General features: G+C 36.9%; 1 protein-coding gene across 4 annotated transcripts in view; it reads left to right on the top strand.

The window, feature by feature from the left end:
* Nucleotides 1-19,166, top strand: part of GK (glycerol kinase) — a 35,190-nt gene extending 16,024 nt beyond the window's left edge. For 2 of the 4 annotated variants that reach the window (XM_039714048.1, XM_039714047.1), the window contains 11 exons: nucleotides 10-77; nucleotides 1,425-1,467; nucleotides 2,150-2,230; nucleotides 4,098-4,176; nucleotides 6,014-6,110; nucleotides 7,629-7,713; nucleotides 10,934-11,054; nucleotides 11,277-11,420; nucleotides 12,026-12,106; nucleotides 13,532-13,618; nucleotides 16,752-19,166. In XM_039714048.1, coding sequence (XP_039569982.1) covers nucleotides 10-77; nucleotides 1,425-1,467; nucleotides 2,150-2,230; nucleotides 4,098-4,176; nucleotides 6,014-6,110; nucleotides 7,629-7,713; nucleotides 10,934-11,054; nucleotides 11,277-11,420; nucleotides 12,026-12,106; nucleotides 13,532-13,618; nucleotides 16,752-16,759 — 894 coding nt within the window. In that variant the 3' untranslated portion in view covers nucleotides 16,760-19,166. Of the gene's footprint in view, nucleotides 1-9; nucleotides 78-1,424; nucleotides 1,468-2,149; nucleotides 2,231-4,097; nucleotides 4,177-6,013; nucleotides 6,111-7,628; nucleotides 7,714-10,933; nucleotides 11,055-11,276; nucleotides 11,421-12,025; nucleotides 13,168-13,531; nucleotides 13,619-16,751 lie in introns of those variants that run through there. The other 2 variants (XM_039714051.1, XM_039714049.1) reach the window with 2 other exon arrangements.
* The last annotated feature ends 1,927 nt before the right edge of the window (nucleotides 19,167-21,093 follow it).

Genomic DNA, 21,093 nt, shown 5'->3' with positions numbered 1-21,093 from the left:
TACTTTCAGTGCTTGGGTGACCAGCATGCTGCTCTTGTTGGGCAAATGTGTTTTCAAGATGGACAAGCAAAAAACACGTAAGTTATTAGGAAAGTAATAAGATAAACTCCCTGCTCTGTTTTGAATTTAGTATTATGTTTTCTTTCAAGCAACTGCCAAACTCTTCTGCAATTAATGTGTAATTACAGATCTACCTTCTGAGTGTGTTGACTCACAAAGTAAACCATATCTTGACTTTTATATAAAGTGATAAAGATATTAAAGTTACATGACTTGTGAGGTATATTTTGCAACACAGTCACTGTGAGGAAAATCTCTATGTGACAGTGGGGTTTTCATTTTAACATTCTTCAAAACACAGATTAAAACAGTTGCAATGTTGTTTAAATGGTGGCCTAAAGTTAAGCAAATACACTACGGTGAGTTAGATTGCATAGACTTGAATGGCACAGCTTTGCTAGATGGGAAAGGTCCATTTCAATGGCAGCACTTAGTTTTGCTTTTGTGTCTAGCTCAGAGTGGAGAATTTTACGTTTGCTTTTTCCTGTTTCTCAGCCTCTTAGTGTCCTTTGTTTAAAATAGCTGATCAGGCAACTGGTATAATCAAAAAATCATTGGAGGAGAAGCTGTCTGCTGAAATGACTTACTGTTCCATTTACAACCAAGTGCTTAACTAAGCTTGTAGGGATATACACACAAGTATGGGAGTTTCACAGGTATGATTACATATTAGTCTATCTTGTTTTAATTCATTTCTGTTATTGCTTTACTATTTCTTTTTCTAAATATAACTGAAGGCTATCTCAGGACTGGTTTAAGGTATTAGTTTTGAGGGGTTTAAAAAGGTAAGGAATATTTTTCTTGATAATAACTTCTTAGAGTAAGTTGGAGTGGTTTATAGTATTTTGTACTCCTTATATTAAACTGTATTCTTGTATGAGTGTGTATGCACACACATATATAGTTGGTCTTCAAATGGGAAATATAACATTTTTAGAAATTTTTGAATGGGATATGTCTAAAGAAAACCCTCTTTGTGACAGGAACAAAGTTTCTTAAAATTTCCCATTTCATATTGTGAAATATTTATTTTATAAAGTTGATCTCATAATCAGCTTAAATTGAAGTAGGTAAACACTGCCACCAAAGAGGAATTTACACTTAGTTTTCAGCCATACCTCTACTTGATCAAGTGTTAGACAAAAAATAGAGAGAGCGAGAGAGAAAGACATGTGACTAGAATTTTCAGCTTCATGCTGCATTCAAATCAACTTTGTGAGGATAGTTATATCATCAGTTAATGGTAGCAAAACCTTCAGGGGTCAAAAAGTGGTGTCCTGACTCTTCGCAGGGGACTCATGGATTGCAGTTGCAGGTTATTCTTTAAACATTCTGGTTTTAACTTTGCTTTGCTTTCATGCTAGGTACGGAACAGGTTGTTTCTTGCTGTGCAATACAGGTCAGAAGGTCAGTTGCATTTTTGAGTTGTTTGCTTTTTTGTTTTTCACAATCTATTTAAGTTCTGAAACACAACTGTATGTTAGCCATTCTTAGACTTATTAACAACAATTGTATTGCCAGACAAAGGGAAAAGCACGTAGTGAAATCTGACAGAATAAAAGCAGTAATTTTTTTCAAGGTGTTTCTGTAAGACTCTGTTTTCTACCTCCTTAAGTTTCCAAACAGAACTTTTCTTAACAAGTTTCTCGCTTTTCCCTTGTATATGTTTCTTGTTGTCACCCAGATAGGATTAAGGGTTATGTTATTTAACCACGTGCCTTTTCCTTGTCTTGGCTATTTCATTTCTTCTCTTCATTTTCTGTCATCATTTCTTTGTAGTTGGAGTTGAATAAATAGCACAAAACTGTGACTTCCTTCTCATTTACATCTCCCCCTAAAGACCCCCAGTTCTTTTCTATAAGGAAGATGGAAAGATCTGCAGCAGCTTGTGGAAACAAGAATTAGCACCAGCAATTTGAGTGTTCTACCTTAGGTTTTTGTTTAGAGTTACTGACAATTTACTTTGTTTAAAGTGTGCATATTTCATTGGAAGGTTTGGTCCCTTGTTTATTATAATTTGAATGTTTTTATTTAAATATTTTCTGCCTCTGTTCATGCTTTGCCTTTTCTTTCACCTTTCCCCATTTAGTCTGTGTTTTCTGAGCATGGTCTTATAACCACAATAGCTTACAAAATGGGCAAAGACAAACCTGCTTTTTATGCACTAGAGGTAAGTTCAGTACTTTCTTCCTTTTTGTAATGATACATGTTCTTATTTACTTCTGTTATCTGGTATTTTTATGGTGTGTTCAGCTGTGCAGAAATGAAACTAGCTCTGTGTTGTGCTTGTTTGCCTGAAGGCTTCTGTATGGTTTTGGCTATTCCTGCCTCCAATCTATATCATGAAATCTAATACAAAATATTTCTTCATTGCATCATTTATACTTTCAGAGCTAGATGTCTAAAACATTTTTTCTGTTACTCAGTCTCTCAAATCTTTAATAAATGCTATAGATAAAAAACCATAAATTTTGTAACATTAAGTAAAGTTTAAAAAATGGGGGAGAAAGTACTAATGTTTCAGTTATTACCGCATAATAAAGTCATAGCTAATTTTTTTTTTTTTTGTTCTAATGGATTTTACTTCTAACTTCTGAAAATGTGAATCAAATTTCTGGGGAAAAAAATCCTCTAATAATTTAGCTTTTTTATCTCTTTCATTTAAGTGCATACTTACAGAATTTAGTTTCTCAGTTCTCCAAACAAGTCTAAGGGCATCCAAATTATATAGAAAATTGTATTCATGCTTAAACTTTGGAGTTCATTGTTCTAAGGCTCTGCTTCTGAAACACAGATCAACTGAGCACCTATTTGGCACCAAAGCTTTGTTTAGAACAACAAAGTTATTATTCTTCCATCTGTGTGCTTAATGTGCTAAGTATTGTAATATAATAATTATGCTCAAAACACATACACTGAATGCTGATGTTGAGCTTTTGTAGACAGACTGTGTTTTCCATGTGAAAGACAGCACAGGATTTTCTTCACTGCAAGAATAGTTTGTGGCTTATGGTACTTTATTAGGATGTGGTAGGCTGCATTTATTTCCTTTTCCTTCCCTGAGGAATGTGTATCTTGCATTTGCCATGACCTGGCAAACTCTGTGATTTTTATTTTGTGTGGGTGTGTGAGAGGTTTGTTTTATTTTTAACCCATGTTCAAAAGCAAGAACTGAAACTGTCTTGAGTGTGATTTGAATTCCTCCATGCCGAAACACCTGCAATTTGCTTCTTCTTCACCTCCAAGTCTTTAATGATATTGTCTGAAAACATGGCTTCAACAGAAGCTATAAAGTGTGATTTATCCTATATCCATTCTAGAATCACCTGCAGTCTGCTGGTTGAGGCACTGCAGAGAGACAGAAAATGTGGATTCAGCCTTTTCCTTTAATCAAGCTGGTATCTTGTAATAGCCAGCTGCTTATAAAACACCCCTGCCCCTTCTAGCAGTGGCTTAGAATGAAAATATAATGCTGCTACTGTTTTACTTGAAACTTAGTCTACTGGACTTGGCTTTGGGGTTAGATGGGAGCCATGCCATCCATCTGTGATGTGATGAAGCTGTTCAGGGCCATTTTGCTGAGGTGACAGAAATTTTGCTGGCAAATGCACAAGTGCCTAATTTTTCTGTCTTTCTGGATTTTTGTATTTAAACTGGACATGATTAGTATTGTTTTTTAAAATCAAAACATAAAAATATTAATGTGTCAGGAAAAGAAGTCTGAGGCTACTGAACCTCATAACTATATATTCAGGAGACATAAATTAGAAAGACAGGAAGACTAGTTAGGAGATGCCACTGTAACTTCCTCTTATGGAAAAAAGCATTCAATATACACCTTTTCTACCTGGAGTCTGTGTAACAGGCTGCCCTTTTTACATGGCAGTCCCTAGATGCCAAGAAACTCTGGTTTGGTTGTGAGCTGTGACTGTAAGCCTGCAGGTGGGGGCCACAGTGGCCTCTTCTCCCCAGGCTTTTAAAAGCAGCACAGAGCTACCAGTTGCTGTGTCCTAAAGGAGTGACTTTGTTTCCTTCAGGGATCTGTTGCAATAGCTGGGGCTGTTGTTCGCTGGCTGAGGGACAATCTGGGTATTGTTAACAGTTCACAGGAAGTTGGTGAGTATGGAGCTGGTTTTTAAGTTTTCCTATGTCATGATGTCTCTATCGGTGAATGAAAGCTCAAAATATTTAAGTAAAAAGCTGAAGATGCATATATTTTGCTGTGTTTAAACACAACAAAAATTTACTTTGCAACCATGATCTCACTGTTGTTGATACATGTGTTTCATTGAGCCTGTGAACACAAAGTCTTGTAAGGGCTTTGTCAGCTTTGTTTTGTTGCAAGCTGTACTTTTTAGTAGTTTCCCTGGTAAGCAGATATTCAGGAAGATACTCTAATTACGGAGTATCTCCTGGTTTTATACAGTGTTGAAGTTTCCAGAGCCAAGAGTATTTAAGTCTGTATTACAGATAGCTGCATATATTTGATCCTAAACCTACATATTCTTGTCATAAACATGAGAACCTGAGGCCCTGCAAGTGTATGTAATATTTATGTAGTAGGCTTCATATCCATTGAGTTAGGGATCTCAGTTTGCAAAGTTGCCTCTTGAACAGATGTGGAGGAGGGAAATATGTTTCAGCTGAGAATGCAGTAATCCTTTAGCATTTATGTGGCTGATGTTTTCTAATTCAGATGAACTGAAACAAACTGGATTATAATATAAAAACAGGAACATATCAAAATTTGGAAAATAAAAATGTCAGAGGCATGCAAAGGCAAAAATTTGAAAGTGACTGATTTAATGAGATTTAGGATTGTAAATAAATGAATTACATATTTTTGGTAAATTGATATCTTATTCAAATTTAGAAATTAAAATTTAATATAAAACTTCAAAGATTCAGCAAAAACTTAGAGTATCAGTCTGTTTTTCTAAGAGAAAGCTTAGAAGATCATACAGAAGAATATAAACTGCTATCACATAAATGAGCCATTTGTCGAGACTACAGTACCTCTTCACAAATTTGGCAAGACCTTTGGGAGATCTGAGTTTCAGGACCTCTAACTTTGTCAGTGTTGTGAAAGTCATGTAGGGATACATGATCTCTTCCTGTTTCACAGAACTTGTCTTTCCTTCTGCCTTTGCTCCTTTTTTAAGTGAAGTCTGTATGAAAGAATCAATTTAGAAGGATTTCTTGAAGATGTTTTACTACTTCTTTCCTATACTGCTATGCTTCTCTGATCAATGCAAACAAGAAATTTGCAAAAAGCGGAAGGAAAATGCTCCTTTCTTGTTATAGGAAAGAGCCATTCATTAGCAATTATCTCTTTTGTCATTTTAAATGTCTTAATATATTTTTTTAAGTTGCAAGTATTTTGGTATTGAGGAGTTCATATATCCACAGTCATTATTCTTATATCAAGAAACTTCAGATTTCCTTCTAGCTGATTAAATAGATAAGCTGACAATCTGGAGCTCTAAATCCATTTGAAATTAATGGGAATTTAGTTCTTAACTCCCTTTGGTCTTGATCCAGTTTCACTTGGCTTGCCTTGACTTAAATGCAAGAAAAGTGTGACCTTTTGGACTGCTTTGAAGGTTGCATTCTTTATCCATGTGATAGATAACAGTTGAAAACCTCACAAAATCTAGGTCAGAATATTGAGTACACAGTTTTGGGTTTAAGTTTTGATTTTTCATTTTGCTTTTCCCACAACTCCTTATGCTCCATCTTCTGTTCATATTGTTGCAAAAGGAAAACTGATTAACAAGGAGCAGAGTGCCAGCATTAGTTGTATTTCCTAGTTGTATACATGGCTGGATTAAACTTGTAGCTACCCAAGATATCCTAAATATTTTTCTTAATTAAGTAATAACACTTTTAAGTGCTGTATTTAAGTGTTGATATAGTTGTGAAAAGCTAAATAAGTGTTTTGTGTGTGCATTAGAAAAACTGGCTGCAGATGCGGGGACTTCCTATGGCTGCTACTTTGTGCCAGCATTTTCAGGACTGTATGCACCATACTGGGAACCCAGTGCAAGGGGGTAAGGATCTGACTGAACACTGCACTTGCAGGGGGGTTTAATAATTTTACAAATATTCCTTCCAGGTATGTGAAATTTTCCTTTTTGTTGCCTTGATGTGTCCGGATACATCATTCTCTGTGGTATATTTGTGAGCTACTGTTTTAATCTGCTCAAAACAGCAACTGCTACTGGGAGGGAAGGAAGGATTAGCTAGCCCAGCTATTGATCCTCGTCTCCTCGCCTTGTCCCCATCCTCAAAAAAAAAAAACCAAACTAAAAAAAAAAACCCAGTGTGGGGCAGCAGGGCAAGGAAAACAATTTCTAGTTTTGAAAGGTAGTTTTACCACTACAGGAAAAGAGGTCTTCACTCCTGTAAACAGTCAGGCAACAGAAGTAGTAAAGGAAGAATTTTGTGCTGATTATTGTTTTTGAGTTCAGTTTCAGGCCATGTAATTCCTTCTCACTTTTTCTCCTTCCCCTTGTATACTGCTTTCTTTCCAGTCTATTGAATATTCTTTTCTACTCCTTTTTATACAGCCCCTTTCCTGGTAGTTCAGCCTCAACCACCTGGTAACAGTTCAAACAATAGCTTTTCATTTGTCTTTTCTGCTGTTGTGAGCTTGCCTAATGTTGTTGGAATCACAACATGCCATAGCAGTCATGGAAGCATAACAAATATAATTAAAAAATAACTTGCCTAGAGTGTGAAGAGAAGTCTTAAAGGCTAACTTGTTCCCAAGGTTTCAAGTAGTTGCATCTTTAGAATTCAGATGCTTCTTGTATGTATTTAAGGAAAAAGAAAAAATCTCTGAATTAGATGTTTTTACAGTTTTTCATATCAGAATACTTACCTTTTAATGGTTAAAAACTGATCATTGGAATGGTAACAGTGAAAACTGTCCTTTAATATCTTTGAACTTGCATGTATCCAGCAGCATTTCTTTGTAGTACTGTGCTGTTCCTCAGCTGTTGAAATAGAATAAAAGGTGGTTATTTGCTCTGCCAGCCAGAGCACATTGGCACAATTCAGCTTACTCATGGTTAGATGTAGCATAATTCCCATACCCAAAAATCTCTTTGAAGGTTCTGAAGCAACTAATTATCAGACTAGATCTGAAAACCATTTCAAACATTTAGAGAACAGCAATGACCCATATAGGCTTTTCCTTAAGAACTGTAAACATTAGAGAACTCATTAAGATTTTAGTGATAACTGTAATAGGTTTTAAAGAGAAATCAACCTCAATCAAGCCTTTTTTTTTTTTTTCCTTAAAGACAGACTAGAATTTGTGGGGATGTTTGTGTGTGTGTAGAGATGATTTATGGCAACTGTATTGATTGGAAAGGACCTTGAAAGAACCTTGTCAGGAAAATGAGAGAGTTTAGATTTAAAAAAAAAAACAAGCTTTTTAATATTAAAAAAGTAGTCTTCATACAATAGAACTGAATGAGATTTGAAGAGGATCTATGTGTGAAGTATAGGTTTATGTCTGATAAAGAAGAGTGTCCTAATTGGATTGTTTCTCTCTTCAACAGTATCATCTGTGGCCTTACTCAGTTTACAAATAAAAACCACATCGCCTTCGCTGCACTAGAAGCAGTCTGCTTTCAAACACGAGAGGTAAAGGCAAATTGGGTCCTAAATTCATTGTAAATTAATTTGATAACAGGAGCTGTAGCTCTTCAGGAAAAGATATTTAAAAGATTTAATGAAGATTAGTCATATGCTTTATATTGTACTTGGATGCTATTCTTGTCTTTACTTGTTGCTAATGTTGAGAAATTGTTCCTGTAGACTTAGCTAAAATTGAGTGGTACATTTTTTGGAGTGATAATGCTGCTTTTTACCGGCATGTAAAATAAAGTGAACATATTTTGTGAATATTTTGAGGGGTAGAACATAGAATGTTTAGAATGGCAGGGCCAGTGACATAACTACAAAGTTTCATTGGTGTAGGAAACTACACTTTATGGTGTGCTGTGACAGAGATGGCTTATGTCACTTTCGGTACACAAGAACAAAAGGAGTTAAGGCAAGACAGCAGCAAACATACCAAGGGAAAACTGGCTTCACTTCCTGCCTGTTCCATCCTTCACTGTCTCAGCTGGCATTCAGTAACAGCCAACCAAAATTCTCACAGAGGAAATTAATCCCCCAGCCAAATCAAAGCAGTTGATATCAGTATGAGCATTGAATCTTTATATCACAATCTACTCCTCCCAGTGTTTGCAGTCCCTGGGTTCTGTGCAAATACAGGAGGAAATGAAATCCCTAGACCTTGCAAGATAACAGTCAAGCCTTAATTTGATTACATGAATTAAACTGCTGTTATTTAAACATACTGATTTTTAAAATAGCATCCTGCTCAAACCTTGTAAGATGAGGGAAGCAGTGTGCTGTTTCTGTAGTCATATAAAGTACTTATTGAAAAAGGCTGACAGAAATTTCACCCAGGCTTCTGCTTTTGAAGCTGTGCTGACAGCTCTGAGTCCTCAGAAGGTTGTGAAGGAAATTGGAAGTAGCATTCTAATTTTCTAATTCTTGTACTAGAAGTCAGAGTAAAGTTACAGGCAGCTGAACTGATTTGTTGTCTGCTCCTCTTTCCTTGTCCATCCTCCCATCCATTCCCTCTCATGTGACAGCTCAGTGAACTTTCCAGCAGAAAATTATCCCTTTTTTTGCTGGGCTATTTTTCTGCTGGATTAACGACCTCAGCTGCCTCACAGAGGCATTCAGCAAATGTCAGAATGCAAGGCAGGGCATGTGGCTGGAAGTAGGAGAGAAGGGAATAAAGCTGTCAGACTGAGTGAGGGTGAAGTTCACTGTTTGAACAGACCTAAGGCTTTCCCATACGTTAGTCACTCTGATTTTATCACAATGACAGGAGTGCCTGATCAGGCACTGGACACTCGTAAATGAACAGATTAAATCCTAGCAACACAGGTAAAATATATGTTTTTCTAAAGATACATCATTAATTCTGCCTTGTCAGAAACAAAGTTCTTTCAATTCTATGGAAATGGAAGTCTTCAGGAAAATCCCTTCGTTGTAGGTCACTTTCACTGGAGTTCTTGCTTGTGACATTCACTCCTTCTGAGTACCTTGGTATCCAAAAAGCTTCTTCCTTATGAAGATAGATGAGACTTGTTACACTTTTTCTTCCAGAAGGAATTTTGGAAAAAATAAGCAAATTTTCAGTTCTAAGAACTGTACATGAGGCAAAATCCGCATACTTGGGTCCTTGCTCTTCATCCCACCTCTGTACAATAGAGATAGCAACAGCATGACCATGATTTGTTTTGTTCCTTCATCTGTTCCTGGCTTCTAGCATTCATTTTATTATTTTAATCTCTGCTGAGTGCATGCTGATCCAATATGCTCTTACACAGTGGTAAACAAACCCAGAGCCTCCAATGGTGCTGAAGTTCTGAATGGTAAAAAAGGCAGATGATATCACCTTAGACAAATGTGAAATGATGTATGTGGAGGAAATAAGTAGTATAGTACTGCCAGCAAAATTTGTGCAAGAATACTGGTTTCCAATTTATTTCTAGTGCATTGAGCAGTGCAGGCTCATAAGCAAATGCTGCCACCATGAAAACTGGCCTTACTCTTCCTACCTTGTAATTTTTAACCTTTATTTATCCTGGGCAGTTCCTTTAGTTCCTTTAAAGATTTTTCTGGTAAGGGACCTTGCTGGCTTACTTTCTGGAAACTGGGAGAATCTCCTGGATAGTTCATCTCCATGTAGTTTTCACTGTCTTGCAAGCCTACAATTTTTTGTTCTTTAAGTAGCATGTTGACTATTCCTGCTAAATATTGTATTACTGGGTACTTTGTGAGCTACAGAACAGGGCAGAGTGCCCTGTAGGTTTAGTCTTTTTTTGTGGTCTGTGTTGCTTTGTCATTTAAAGCTGAGAAAAACACACCTCTTTTTTATTTAAATACACTGAAAAATTACAGAGAGAAAATCATACTGTACTTGTTAATGTGCTGGGCACTGTTAATTTACTTGTAATGCACCGTACTTATGCACTAGTCTTATAAACTGTAAATGAGACATTTAACTGACTGCTTCTACAAAAACCACTATTCTGTATTTATTGGTGCTTATGGGGTAATGCCATGGTGTTACCAGTAACTCAGGTTTGAGGCAAGCCCTCTAAAAAGCATATTGAGGTATCAGTGAATTAAATACTACATCTTAGTTAATTATCCCTTGCAAACACTTCAGCACTTTTCAGCTAGAGACTGTACCCAAATGAAGGAAATATAATTCTATTAAAAATCACACTAACAGTTTATTTTTGCTCTCTATTTTGTTTAATATAAAATTCTCAGTTTTCAACAACTAATTGAAAATATTTGAAAAGGCTGCTCTTTCAAAACATTTCAACATACCTCAGTTCTTATTGAAGGTCTTCCAGATTGCCAAATGTTTTAATTCTTCAATTATTTAATCAATTGAATTAGAGAAAGTATCTAGACAAAGGATGATCAACTGAATAATTTATTATTGCTGCTTCCTTTGTTAGCTTTGATAAATGTTCTCATCAGCTTTTCTTAAAATTCCTCTCCATGTAAGCAGCACATAGGATTCATCAGAGCACCTGAGGAGAAAGGTATCCTGCACTAGGATGTCTGTAATGAAGAGAATGCACATGCTGTGTGTTAAACAAAATGGTGCTGTCATTTTGTCTGTTTTGGCTTGTAATGTATAAGAGAGAGGATTTATCTGCATAACCCTCTTCAGCAAATGCTGTAGTATCAGTGCTTTACACTTAGAAGGTATCAGAGAATTTCTGTGCAATTAAATTGTAACGTATTACTCTTATTTAAGATTCTAGATGCTATGAACAAGGACTGTGGGATTCCACTAAGTCAGTTACAAGTAGATGGAGGAATGACCAATAACAAAATCCTCATGCAACTCCAATCAGACATTCTCTGTATTCCAGTAGGTAAGATGAATTTACAACTCTTGCTTGCTTTTTAATGCTGAAAACATTAGTTTTTAATGGCTGTTGAGAGCAAATTGGGTAGCTTGTTGTTGTATCTTGATAGATACAACAATCTATCAAGACACAGCAATCTTGTTGTATCTTGATACAATCTTTAGTCCTGATGTCATCAAGGTGACTTCCATTAAAAATCATTATGGTCTTCTCTGTGCTTTGCTTCAGTAAAGCCATCAATGACTGAAACAACAGCCTTAGGAGCTGCTATGGCAGCAGGAGCTGCAGAAGGTGTTGAAGTTTGGAGTCTGAATCCTGGAGATTTGACAGCAGTGACATGTGAACGATTTGAACCACAGATAAACCCAGAGGGTAAAACCTTTTTGTGTTACCTGAGTTGCAAACTTATTTTTTTCACAGATGTTGACAGGAATGGTTTTGGGTACTCGAGTTTCTTTTGTCTTTAAAAAGCCTACATTAATTACTGGTTTTTAGCTAGCTATCTTTCTCATCAGTTCTAAAGTGCTTTTAGAGATGGAAAGTGTGCACTTGACATAATTAATCCCTGTGGCAAGATAAATGCTTTTTTGTCTTTTCAATTCTTTCTTAATTTTTGGTACATAATTTTGGCTTACCATTTTGATTATAATTACTTCTAAAATCCCTACTTCAAGACAGCATTTGAAGGGTTTCTACATAAATATCAATTGCTTAATTTTTGTCCTACTTGTAAATCTTCTTATTGGTGAACATGAAGAAAATGTCTTTTATTTCTTCTTACTATGCATAACTGTGGGGTTTGGTGTGGAGTTTTTTTGTATTCAGAAAAGGATTTTATATTACTTTCTGTGTGCAAACAAATGATACTGTGCAAAAGAGTGAAAAACTCATATTGCCATGTCTGGTTCTTAAATATTTGTGGTTGCATTCCTATGCATTGAGAGGCTTTTCTGTTTTCTGATTTTTTCTGATTTCAGAAAGTGAATATCGCTATGCCAGGTGGAAGAAAGCTGTGATGAAGTCTATGGGATGGGAGACATCTGGCAGTCCTTCAAATGGTAAACCAAAAATTAATGCAGGTCAAGTATTATTAATGAGCCAGTTAACCTAGGGAGCTCATCTTGCTTTTGTTGACCTTTTCTGTTCATACCATCTCTGGACTATTATAGTGATTTAAAGGTCATTACTTAAATCCACTGTGGAAACAAAGCAGGAAAATAGATAAGCCAGGTCTTCCTCCTGAATAGCTGCAGGTTTTGCACCATGGCACTGGTTTGCAAAAGAAAAAATCTCACTTGCAAGACAAGATACAGCACAATGCTTAGATCACAGGGACTTTGTAAACTTTCTTATACCATAACCTCACGCTGCAAAGGAGAAAAGTTCCATCCTGTGGTTTTGCTTGCTGTATCTGCCTTCATTATTTGCTGTGTAGGAAGGAGGGATTGATATCCATGTTGAAATCTATTTGACCCATAGCGGGTAAGAGCAAGGAGTTATCATAAAGTAAAGAATTACACAGACCTATTGTTTACATACAGAAAATATGAAAAAAAAACTTTTGAGGGACTGAACAAGAATTTTCTTCTGAAGTAGAGGGCTTTCTCATCTGTCACGATTGAATTAAATTAAATCTGCAGTCTTCCTGTGATCTATAATTTGAATGTTTATTTTAGTACTATTTTGGGATAAGTTTTTAGTCCTGAGTAATAATATAACACATCATGTATGGGTTTTATCCTCATTTAATTTCCCTTTTATTGGAAAAACTATTAAAATGAAAAGTATTAAGTAAAGAATCCTAAAAATTTAAACTCCCTCCACAACCCAAAATCCACAGTTGGAGCCCTCAAGCTGCATGTGGCCACTTTCTTCTTGAAAGCTAAAATTTTCCTTTTGCCATCCTATATGTTGGCTTAAATATTTTATTTAACACTGTGGTTTACAAACAATTCTGCCAAGGCTACTGGGAAGGGAAATAGGTGAATTAACAGGAGCAATATGATTCCCTTCAGTATTGACCTTTATGATTTGGTACCCTTACATCTAACCTGATGCTTATCTTACTAGAATAAAAAATTCTGCCTTGCAGTAAATAAATCTAGATGTTTTTTCTTCAGTTTATGTGAGGAGATATGTTTATCAAAACTTACTTTAGTGATTTTCTGGTCTAACACCTGGGGGGAAAATGTTATTTTCCTTAGTTCTTTGATACTTTAGGGGTAGGTTGGGATTGGAGAATACTGGAAATGGGCTCAACCTGGATAGTACTGACAGTGGAATTTGGACTTGAACTCTTACAGAGAGAACCTCTTTGAATTATTATGGAGTTTATGCATAATATTTTTTTTGTTTTTCTGCAAATGTCACTACATTTGTTACTTTTTGCTTTTCATATATATTTAACACATATACTGCAATTTATATATATATTTCTCTTTTGATTTGCTTGACTGGAAACACCATCCCCTGGATGCCATCAGGTGACAGTAGTATCTTCTCTAGTCTGCCTTTCAGTGTTTTTATTATGAGTAGCATGCTAATGTTAATCGGAGCAAAGTACATCTCAGGTTAGTTATTATTTGAATTAGATCACTTTAAAAACTATCTGCACTATTTTAAGTTTTGGGGTTTTTTGTATTCCATCTGTCTGTTTCTAGCAAAAATGACTGATGCTTTTTGTTGTTCATGCACACAAACATTTGAGGGTGTGAATCAGGCATAATGTGCTTAAGGGAACCAAGGGAATGCCATCTCAAATCCATCCTCATGTGCCATTTAATTTGTAGTTGTTGGATGCACATGAAACTTTGGACTCTCCTTTGTCTGTGCAGATTGCACACAGTTTACAAGAGGGATACAGGTTGGAGCAGCCTAGCAGAGTTATGCATTGCCTGCTTTACAGTGTGCATGGCAGATAGAATAAGGTTCCATCCTTTATCCTGTATTTCTTCTTGCACTGTTTTTAATGATTTTGAGGACCTTGTTTAAATTAAGTGAAAACTATTTCTTCTGTCCCTGAAAGGCTTCATGCACCCATTTGATTTTTCTGGACCCCTTGAACCTATTGTATTGTTAGAAATCTTCTAAAATCTACTAAATCTATAAAACATTCTTCTTGTACTTTGCTCTTGATGGATAAGTGAATTAATTTAGTCTAAAAAGAAGAGGCCCTAAAAGGCTTAACTGCAAAACTGGGAAGGGACTGTGTGCATATGCAATGAAGATGCATCTTCAACCTGTTAATATACAATTTATTTTAAAAGAAAACTGTTAATGTAGATGACAGTTACTTATGCCAGAAGTAAGACATGTCGTTAAGCTATTCTTACAGTAAGAACAGGAAATTTGATGATATCATTTATTCCTTGTCACAGAATTTCATTGCAGAGAAACTATTTTACAGTATAGGCATTGTTGCTGCTTAGTAAGCTATTTGGGGGTTGTTTAGTTTTCTTTTTTTGTTTTGGTTTTGGAGAGATAGGCAAGGAGGTGTTAATTAAATAGACAGTTGAGGACTCTAGCATGCTCCTGTGATGATGTGTTTGTATTTTATTTCTACTCATTCAGTCTGAATTAACTATTCAACTGTAATTTTCCTTGCATGGAAGAGATGGTTGCAGCTTATAGGAGAGCTAAAATCAAGCTAAAAAAGTGCTAGGCAAAAAATCAAAATGAACAAATGGATTTTCAGTTATTTACTAACTCTGGAATGTATCTGTGAGTAAGATCTATATTATGAAGAACAAAATAAAACCAGCTGTGAATAAGTGGGTAAATTTTTAACAAGCTGAACAAAGTAACATGAATATAAATTCCAAGTCAGGTGCTTCACCACGTAGAGGGTACTTAAAATAATATGGAAAATCAATGATAAATGAGCAAATAAGCAACTTAAATTGTGGGATTGCTTTTTAAAAACAACTAATCAGTAACCTGCATATTAAACTTGCACTGCTGGAACTCATAACAAAAAATTTATTTTTCTTTCTTCTTTAATTTTGTCCGTGCCTTTCTGACCCACAATTGAGAAACATATTAATCTCAACTCACTGTGACCTTTATGACCTTGTTTTCAGATAACAGTAACTATTGATATGGTTACCGTTACTATGTGTATATAGTTGTTATACATACCAGTAAAATTACTTTATATGTTAATATATTGCTTCACTATTTACATTATAAGCTTGGGAAGAGGAGAAGTTTCCTGTTCTTTGTTTTAAAAATGATGAGGTCTAGAAGGAGCAGCAACAGTGATGTTACGTACAGGTTGTAGTTTTGCCCAGCTGTGCGTTAGTGTAGAACATGAGACACAGAATTTGCATTATCAATTGGAGCACACTGCTTCCCCCTTAGACAGTTGCTCTGGTAAATATCCTTTGTTTTTAAAAGTTAGAACTTGCTGACCAGGCTTTCCTCCTAATTCAGTGCAGAAACTCCTTTTAATTAATTTGTTACATTTTATATTTTAGTGAAAAACTGTAACTCCAGTGCAGTCATCAAAGTAGTAGGATTGAGGATTGAATTTGGGGGGGATTGAATTCATCCTTCATGTGCTGAAACAGCAGCAAATCTCACATAGCAACAGTGCTGATGTTGAACATGTCTCTCTAGGGCAGGGCCATGATTTTACAGCTACTGAAATGTGAAGGAAAAATCTGCTGTGCCAGAATAGAGAACACTAGCACAGTAAAACCCCATTTACAGACCTGCTAAGCTGCTCTATTATGTGGCATCTGATGACTAAACAATACTCTATTAATTATATAATTTCACCAAAATCAGGCCAGTTACTTGTATCTTATGATCTTCATTCTTCTCTCCTGGAGAGAAATGGGTGGTATTTTTCACCATTGAAGCAAGGTGCATATAACAACTGGAGTTCTTATGCTAAGATTTTTTTCAGTTTTTCACACTCATTTTGGAAGTGGACATCAGAGAGATTTCAATATATTCCATAGCTGTAGTTTTTTTGTTTCTTTTGGGTTTTGGGAAGTTTTTTTGCAGGGGGTGGGTAGGAGTTAACTGAAGATGATCCTATTTTTTATTAGACTCAAATTTAAATAAATGCTTTTGTGGGTTTAAATTGGCATCTCTCAAGTCAGGTGTAGTTGGGATTGGCTATATATGGGGTCTTATGTGCATCTGGGGTGTAAAGTTATTTGACTTTATTCTCACTGAATGAGACATCAGTGCTGATCAGCAAAACTATATTGTCCCTGCTTAAATACCCTGTGGGGGTTTTTTTGGTTGGTTTTTTTGGTTTGGTTTTTTTTGGTAATATTCTGGATTTCCTTTTTAATTTCTTTTGTTGTGGTTGTTACTGCCAAATTGCGTACTAATTTATATATAGGGATCACTGCAGTTCTGCAAGATAGTTGCAGTAATATTTTCCAAATTTCTGAAAGTTGAACTCATATTTAGAAGAAAATAAGCTTAAGTTACCTTCTTTCATTCCTTCTACTTGTTAAAAATTTACCCATCTTAGTAGTGTGGTCTCTGCTCCCCCTACTGTGCACATCCCACACACTTAAGAGCAGGCTTATCTGGTGTCACATGACATATCTAATTTTTAATTGCAGTAGTTGAAAACAAAAGTTGGTTTTACTGAATTCCTATTATAGCTCAGCTGTGTTATAGAGTGTTACTAATGTTTTAGAATAAGTTCTGTATTCCTAACGCACACATTTTTTATTTAAGGTAAATGAGGCTACTTAGTGGACTCACTGGATGCAGCTGATTTTTTTGTTTCGGTTTTTTTATGTTGTCTGAAGAGATTCCACCACCAACGTGATTATGCTACTTTTGTGGTTCAATCTATTCACGAATCCATCTGTCACCAGTCCCTGCATAACTTCCCAGTGGTGCACTGAAAATTCAGTCTTCAGCCCTTCATTACTCTGTTCCCTTACCCAAATCAACTCCAAATGCACTGGAAGCCTTTGTGTGGACAATCTCACATCATCCTCTAAAATTTCACAAGCCCTAGCTTTGTCTGAGAAAGTGGTATGAAAAAAACCTCCAGTCTCTGAGGTAATGATGGCAGATGTTTAGCTGTCCTTTTCAGTTTGGTACTTCATGCAACACACTTCAGAAAGTTAATGACGCACTATGGAACTTTATAAACATCTTACAATTCTTCCAGCTGCTGTGAATTACTTTTCATATGCCCGTGGTTGCCAAAGATGTTTTATTGTAGTTGCCACAGGTGTGAAACACCTTCCATGGTACAAACTTTTTAAACACTAGCCCAAGATGTATTGCCACAGCACACATTGCCTCTGGTTTGGCAATGAGGAGTTTGCTGCTGTGGTCCCCAGAGTATTGCTGAAACATTCAGTTGCAAGGTTAAAAAGTTGGGTTTGGCTCTGGCACATGTAGTCGCTTGGCCCATCATAGGTATTTATGACACCAAATCCTGTAGTTGTACCTTTAAATAGATGAGAGAAAGTGGAGTTTTGGTTAAGGCCATGTTTCATCCTGTGGTTTTGTGCTGTCTTGGAAAGACAAGTTTGATGCAGCATGCTATTGACAGGACAGCTGCTTGATATCAGCAACTGATAACTTTTCAAACTACTCTGTACAGCGCACTTTTCTTGACCAATACTGCATATATCCTGTCATCCTGCTTAAGTGACTATTTGTTAAACTGTAGAAAGTTGAAGCTAACTTAGTTTTCATTAAAGAGGGTCCACTCCAAATTAAATATCAGTGCTTTAGTTCTTGATTTAATTTAGTATATCTCAGGGACCAAAATCTCCCTTTCAGTTTCCATGTCCGTAGTTTTAACTGCAAGATGTTGCAAAATATGCTGGGACAATCCAAAACCCTGGCTCGGTAAAGTAAGTACTGGCACCTGAAATGGGCCACTGGCATTTACAGACAATGGTGACAGCTGAATCCCATCCACTTTGAAATCTTTTGTTTTCCACATGAAAGGAGTGAGGTAATAATCTTATCTTCAGCTTTCCTGTTTGTACCAACAACATCCCAAATGCCAGCCTTATTGGTTAGGTCAAAGAGGAGGTGTTCTTTTGTAGTGATGTTAGACCAGTATGGAATGGCAGCAAGGTTAAATGTGGGAACACAGAGAATTTCAAAGATGTGTTTAAATGCACTAGGAGTTAAAGGGAGAAGTTTTTTTGTGTGCATTTGTTCTTAAAGATTTTTGTCTTTAACGAAGTTTTTCTTTGATTAGAGGCTTAGTTTTTAAAAGGATGTTATATGTCTGAAGCAATGAATTGCACAGAAGTTCAGGTCTGTACAATATATTTAATATCAAATGCATATTAATTGCCTTTTTATTGTAAAGTGCAATGACTTTTGAAAATGTGACTTTTAACTTAGAAGATAGAGAAGGAACATTTTTTGTCCTGTGGTTGCATGTATAACTTCAGCAGAGAGAAGGGATTTTGTATACAAGTGAAAATATAACAGCATCATTCAAATCCTGTCTCTCCTGTAAATACTCACATGTGAAGTGTGACAGCCAAAATTTCTGGTGTTTCCAGTTTGTATTGGAGAGGTGAAGAGTGAAATAATATGATCCCATAGAAAAAAATCTCATACTCCTTACCTTTACTCTGAGCTGTTTCTGATCCCACTGTACCCCGAGGAAGAGTGGAGCAGCCTGTGGAGCACAGGGAGCAGGGGCAGCACACACCTCAAACTCTGGATTTCTGAATATGACCTCTGAGTCTTGCCAAAACCACTGAAGTGCTGGACCTGTGAACGAATAATGCTGAAGTGTTGCCTTTGCCCATGATAAATGTGGCAGGGGGAGAGCTTGTACCTAACAAGTAGGAGAGGGAACTTTTGCTGCTTTTCTGACTTATCTTTTACAGGGAAACACAATTCCTATTAATTTTTCACTGAGTAAGAATCATTATTTTATTTTCAATTGCTGTTGCAAATGTTTTTTAAGAGTTTCACATCACTGTTAACTTTCTACCAACATAGTTGAAATATATTGTAAACTGCTTGTTGGCGGGGAGGGGACAAACTGTTAAAGTTAGCTTTTTCTGAAGCTGTGATTTTTTTTTATGAATTACCAGTTTATAAATTCTTAATTGAGAAATGTATTAACTTGGTATTAAAGTACCATAAATGAATTGATGGAAGGTGTCAGTTTATTCTTGCACATCATCTTTCAGACACATTGTCACTAATATTTTTACATGAGGCACAAGTACACACTGATGTATATAAAGCAGAAAAGCAGCCACTCTGAGACATGCTTTAAGTTGCTCTGATGTACAGGTGAAATACATGCAATTCTGCATTCTGCTTCAGTGATTCAAGGATTCAAGGACTGGGTTAGAAATCACATTTCCTCACGTCCCTCCATGTTCAGGAAAAAGCAGGAAAACACAAGTGAAATAACAGGAAGGAACATAGTCATAGTACAGGTTTGATGCAGAGGTGGGGTGGGGCCAATATGCCAAACAGGTTTTGGTCTTATACCATAGTGTGGCAATTGCTACAGGTTCAAAAGCCTTTGTGAGCTGTGGAGAGAAGTGTTCATGAAATAGCAAACATTGCTGGGGGTGGTAGCTGGGAGCAGAAGGTGCTTCTGTTATTTTGCAAAAGAAACATGGGGTATATCTGATGGGTACATTTAAGGAGTGCACCTGCTGGATTCTTATTCTGTCTCTTTGTGGCTTCCAGCTGCCTTCTACACATCCAGTGCTCCAGGATTATCCAAGGATATGGCCTTCACCCATAGCCTTTACAAATCCATAGTCTCCTCTATGGAAATCAGTTGTGTGTGTCAGAAACAAAACACACACCGACACACACCCTGGAAACAAAAATACATTTAAATAGCACATCAGCACACAAACACTTATCACTCAATATCAGACTTCTCCCTCTGCCTGAGACTCCAGTGTCTTCCTTTCACACAGCAGAATTGTAACCTTGCCCTTAGCTGCCCTGCACAAGAGTGTACTCATATTTCATGACTCATCAAGCTGCAATATTAGAAGATTGGAATTTTATTAATTTAATTAATTTCAGAAGCTTATAAATATTTTTTTTCCAGCAAAAGCTAATACAATGTCTGTTACTGGAACTCTGTGCAATATAAGCAAGCTTCTTAATATCCATGTCAGCATCCAAGCTCTAATCTTTCCATCTAAAGAGCCCTAGATCTGTATCAGCTATTGGAATGCTGTCCCATTATCAGCTGTAGCTGGGCCCAGTATGACTGCTGCATGTACATGTATGCTTTTCTAATTACTATATATATGTAAATTACTGGAATTTATGGAAGAAGTATTCATCAATCATGGAGATAAAGATGGGCAAATGAGTGGCAGCTCTTTAAAGCTGGGAAGTGGCACAGGAGCACTGCTGGAATGATTTGTCCTGAGGGATCTCTACAGGCTGGAGAAGTGGTCTGACAGGGACCTGATGGAGCTCTGCGTGGGGAAGTGCCAGCTCCCACTCCAGAAGGGGCAAACCCTGCACTGGGACAGGCCAGGGATCAACCTGCTGGGAAGCAGCTCTGCAGGACAGGCCCTGGGGGCTCCTGGTGGACTCCAAGTTGAGCCCTTGTTTCCAGCAACTGGACAAAGAAGGCAAGAGCACCTCGGGCTGGGTCAGGCAGAGCGTCAGCAGCAGGCAGGGGAGGGATCCCTCACTCAGTCCTGCTCAGACACACCTGTGGCCCACAGAAGCCATGGATGCCCTACCCCTGGAAATGTTCAATGCCAGGTTGGATGGGGCTTTGAGTAACCTGGTCTAGTGGAAAATGTCCCAGGCCATGTCAGAGCAGATGGAACTACATTATCTTTAAGGTCCCTTCCAGCCCAAAGCATTCCATGATTCTGAATTCCATGGTACCTGGAGTGCTGCATCCTGCTCTGGGATTTCCAGGATGAGAGAGACACAGACATAACAGAGGGAGACCTGTGGCAGGCCACAAAGATGGATGAGGTGTCAGAGCATTTGTCATGGGTGAGAAGTGGAGACACCTGGGCATATTCAACTTGGAGAGAGCTCGGATATAAATTCCTGACACAAGCACTGAAAGCCAGAC

The sequence above is a fragment of the Passer montanus genome, unplaced genomic scaffold (assembly GCF_014805655.1).
Source record: "Passer montanus isolate IOZ18808 unplaced genomic scaffold, ASM1480565v1 scaffold3, whole genome shotgun sequence".
NCBI classification, from domain to species: domain Eukaryota; kingdom Metazoa; phylum Chordata; class Aves; order Passeriformes; family Passeridae; genus Passer; species Passer montanus.
The sequence above is the reverse complement of the archived record's forward strand: the minus strand, read 5'-3'. Positions and strand labels throughout refer to the sequence as shown.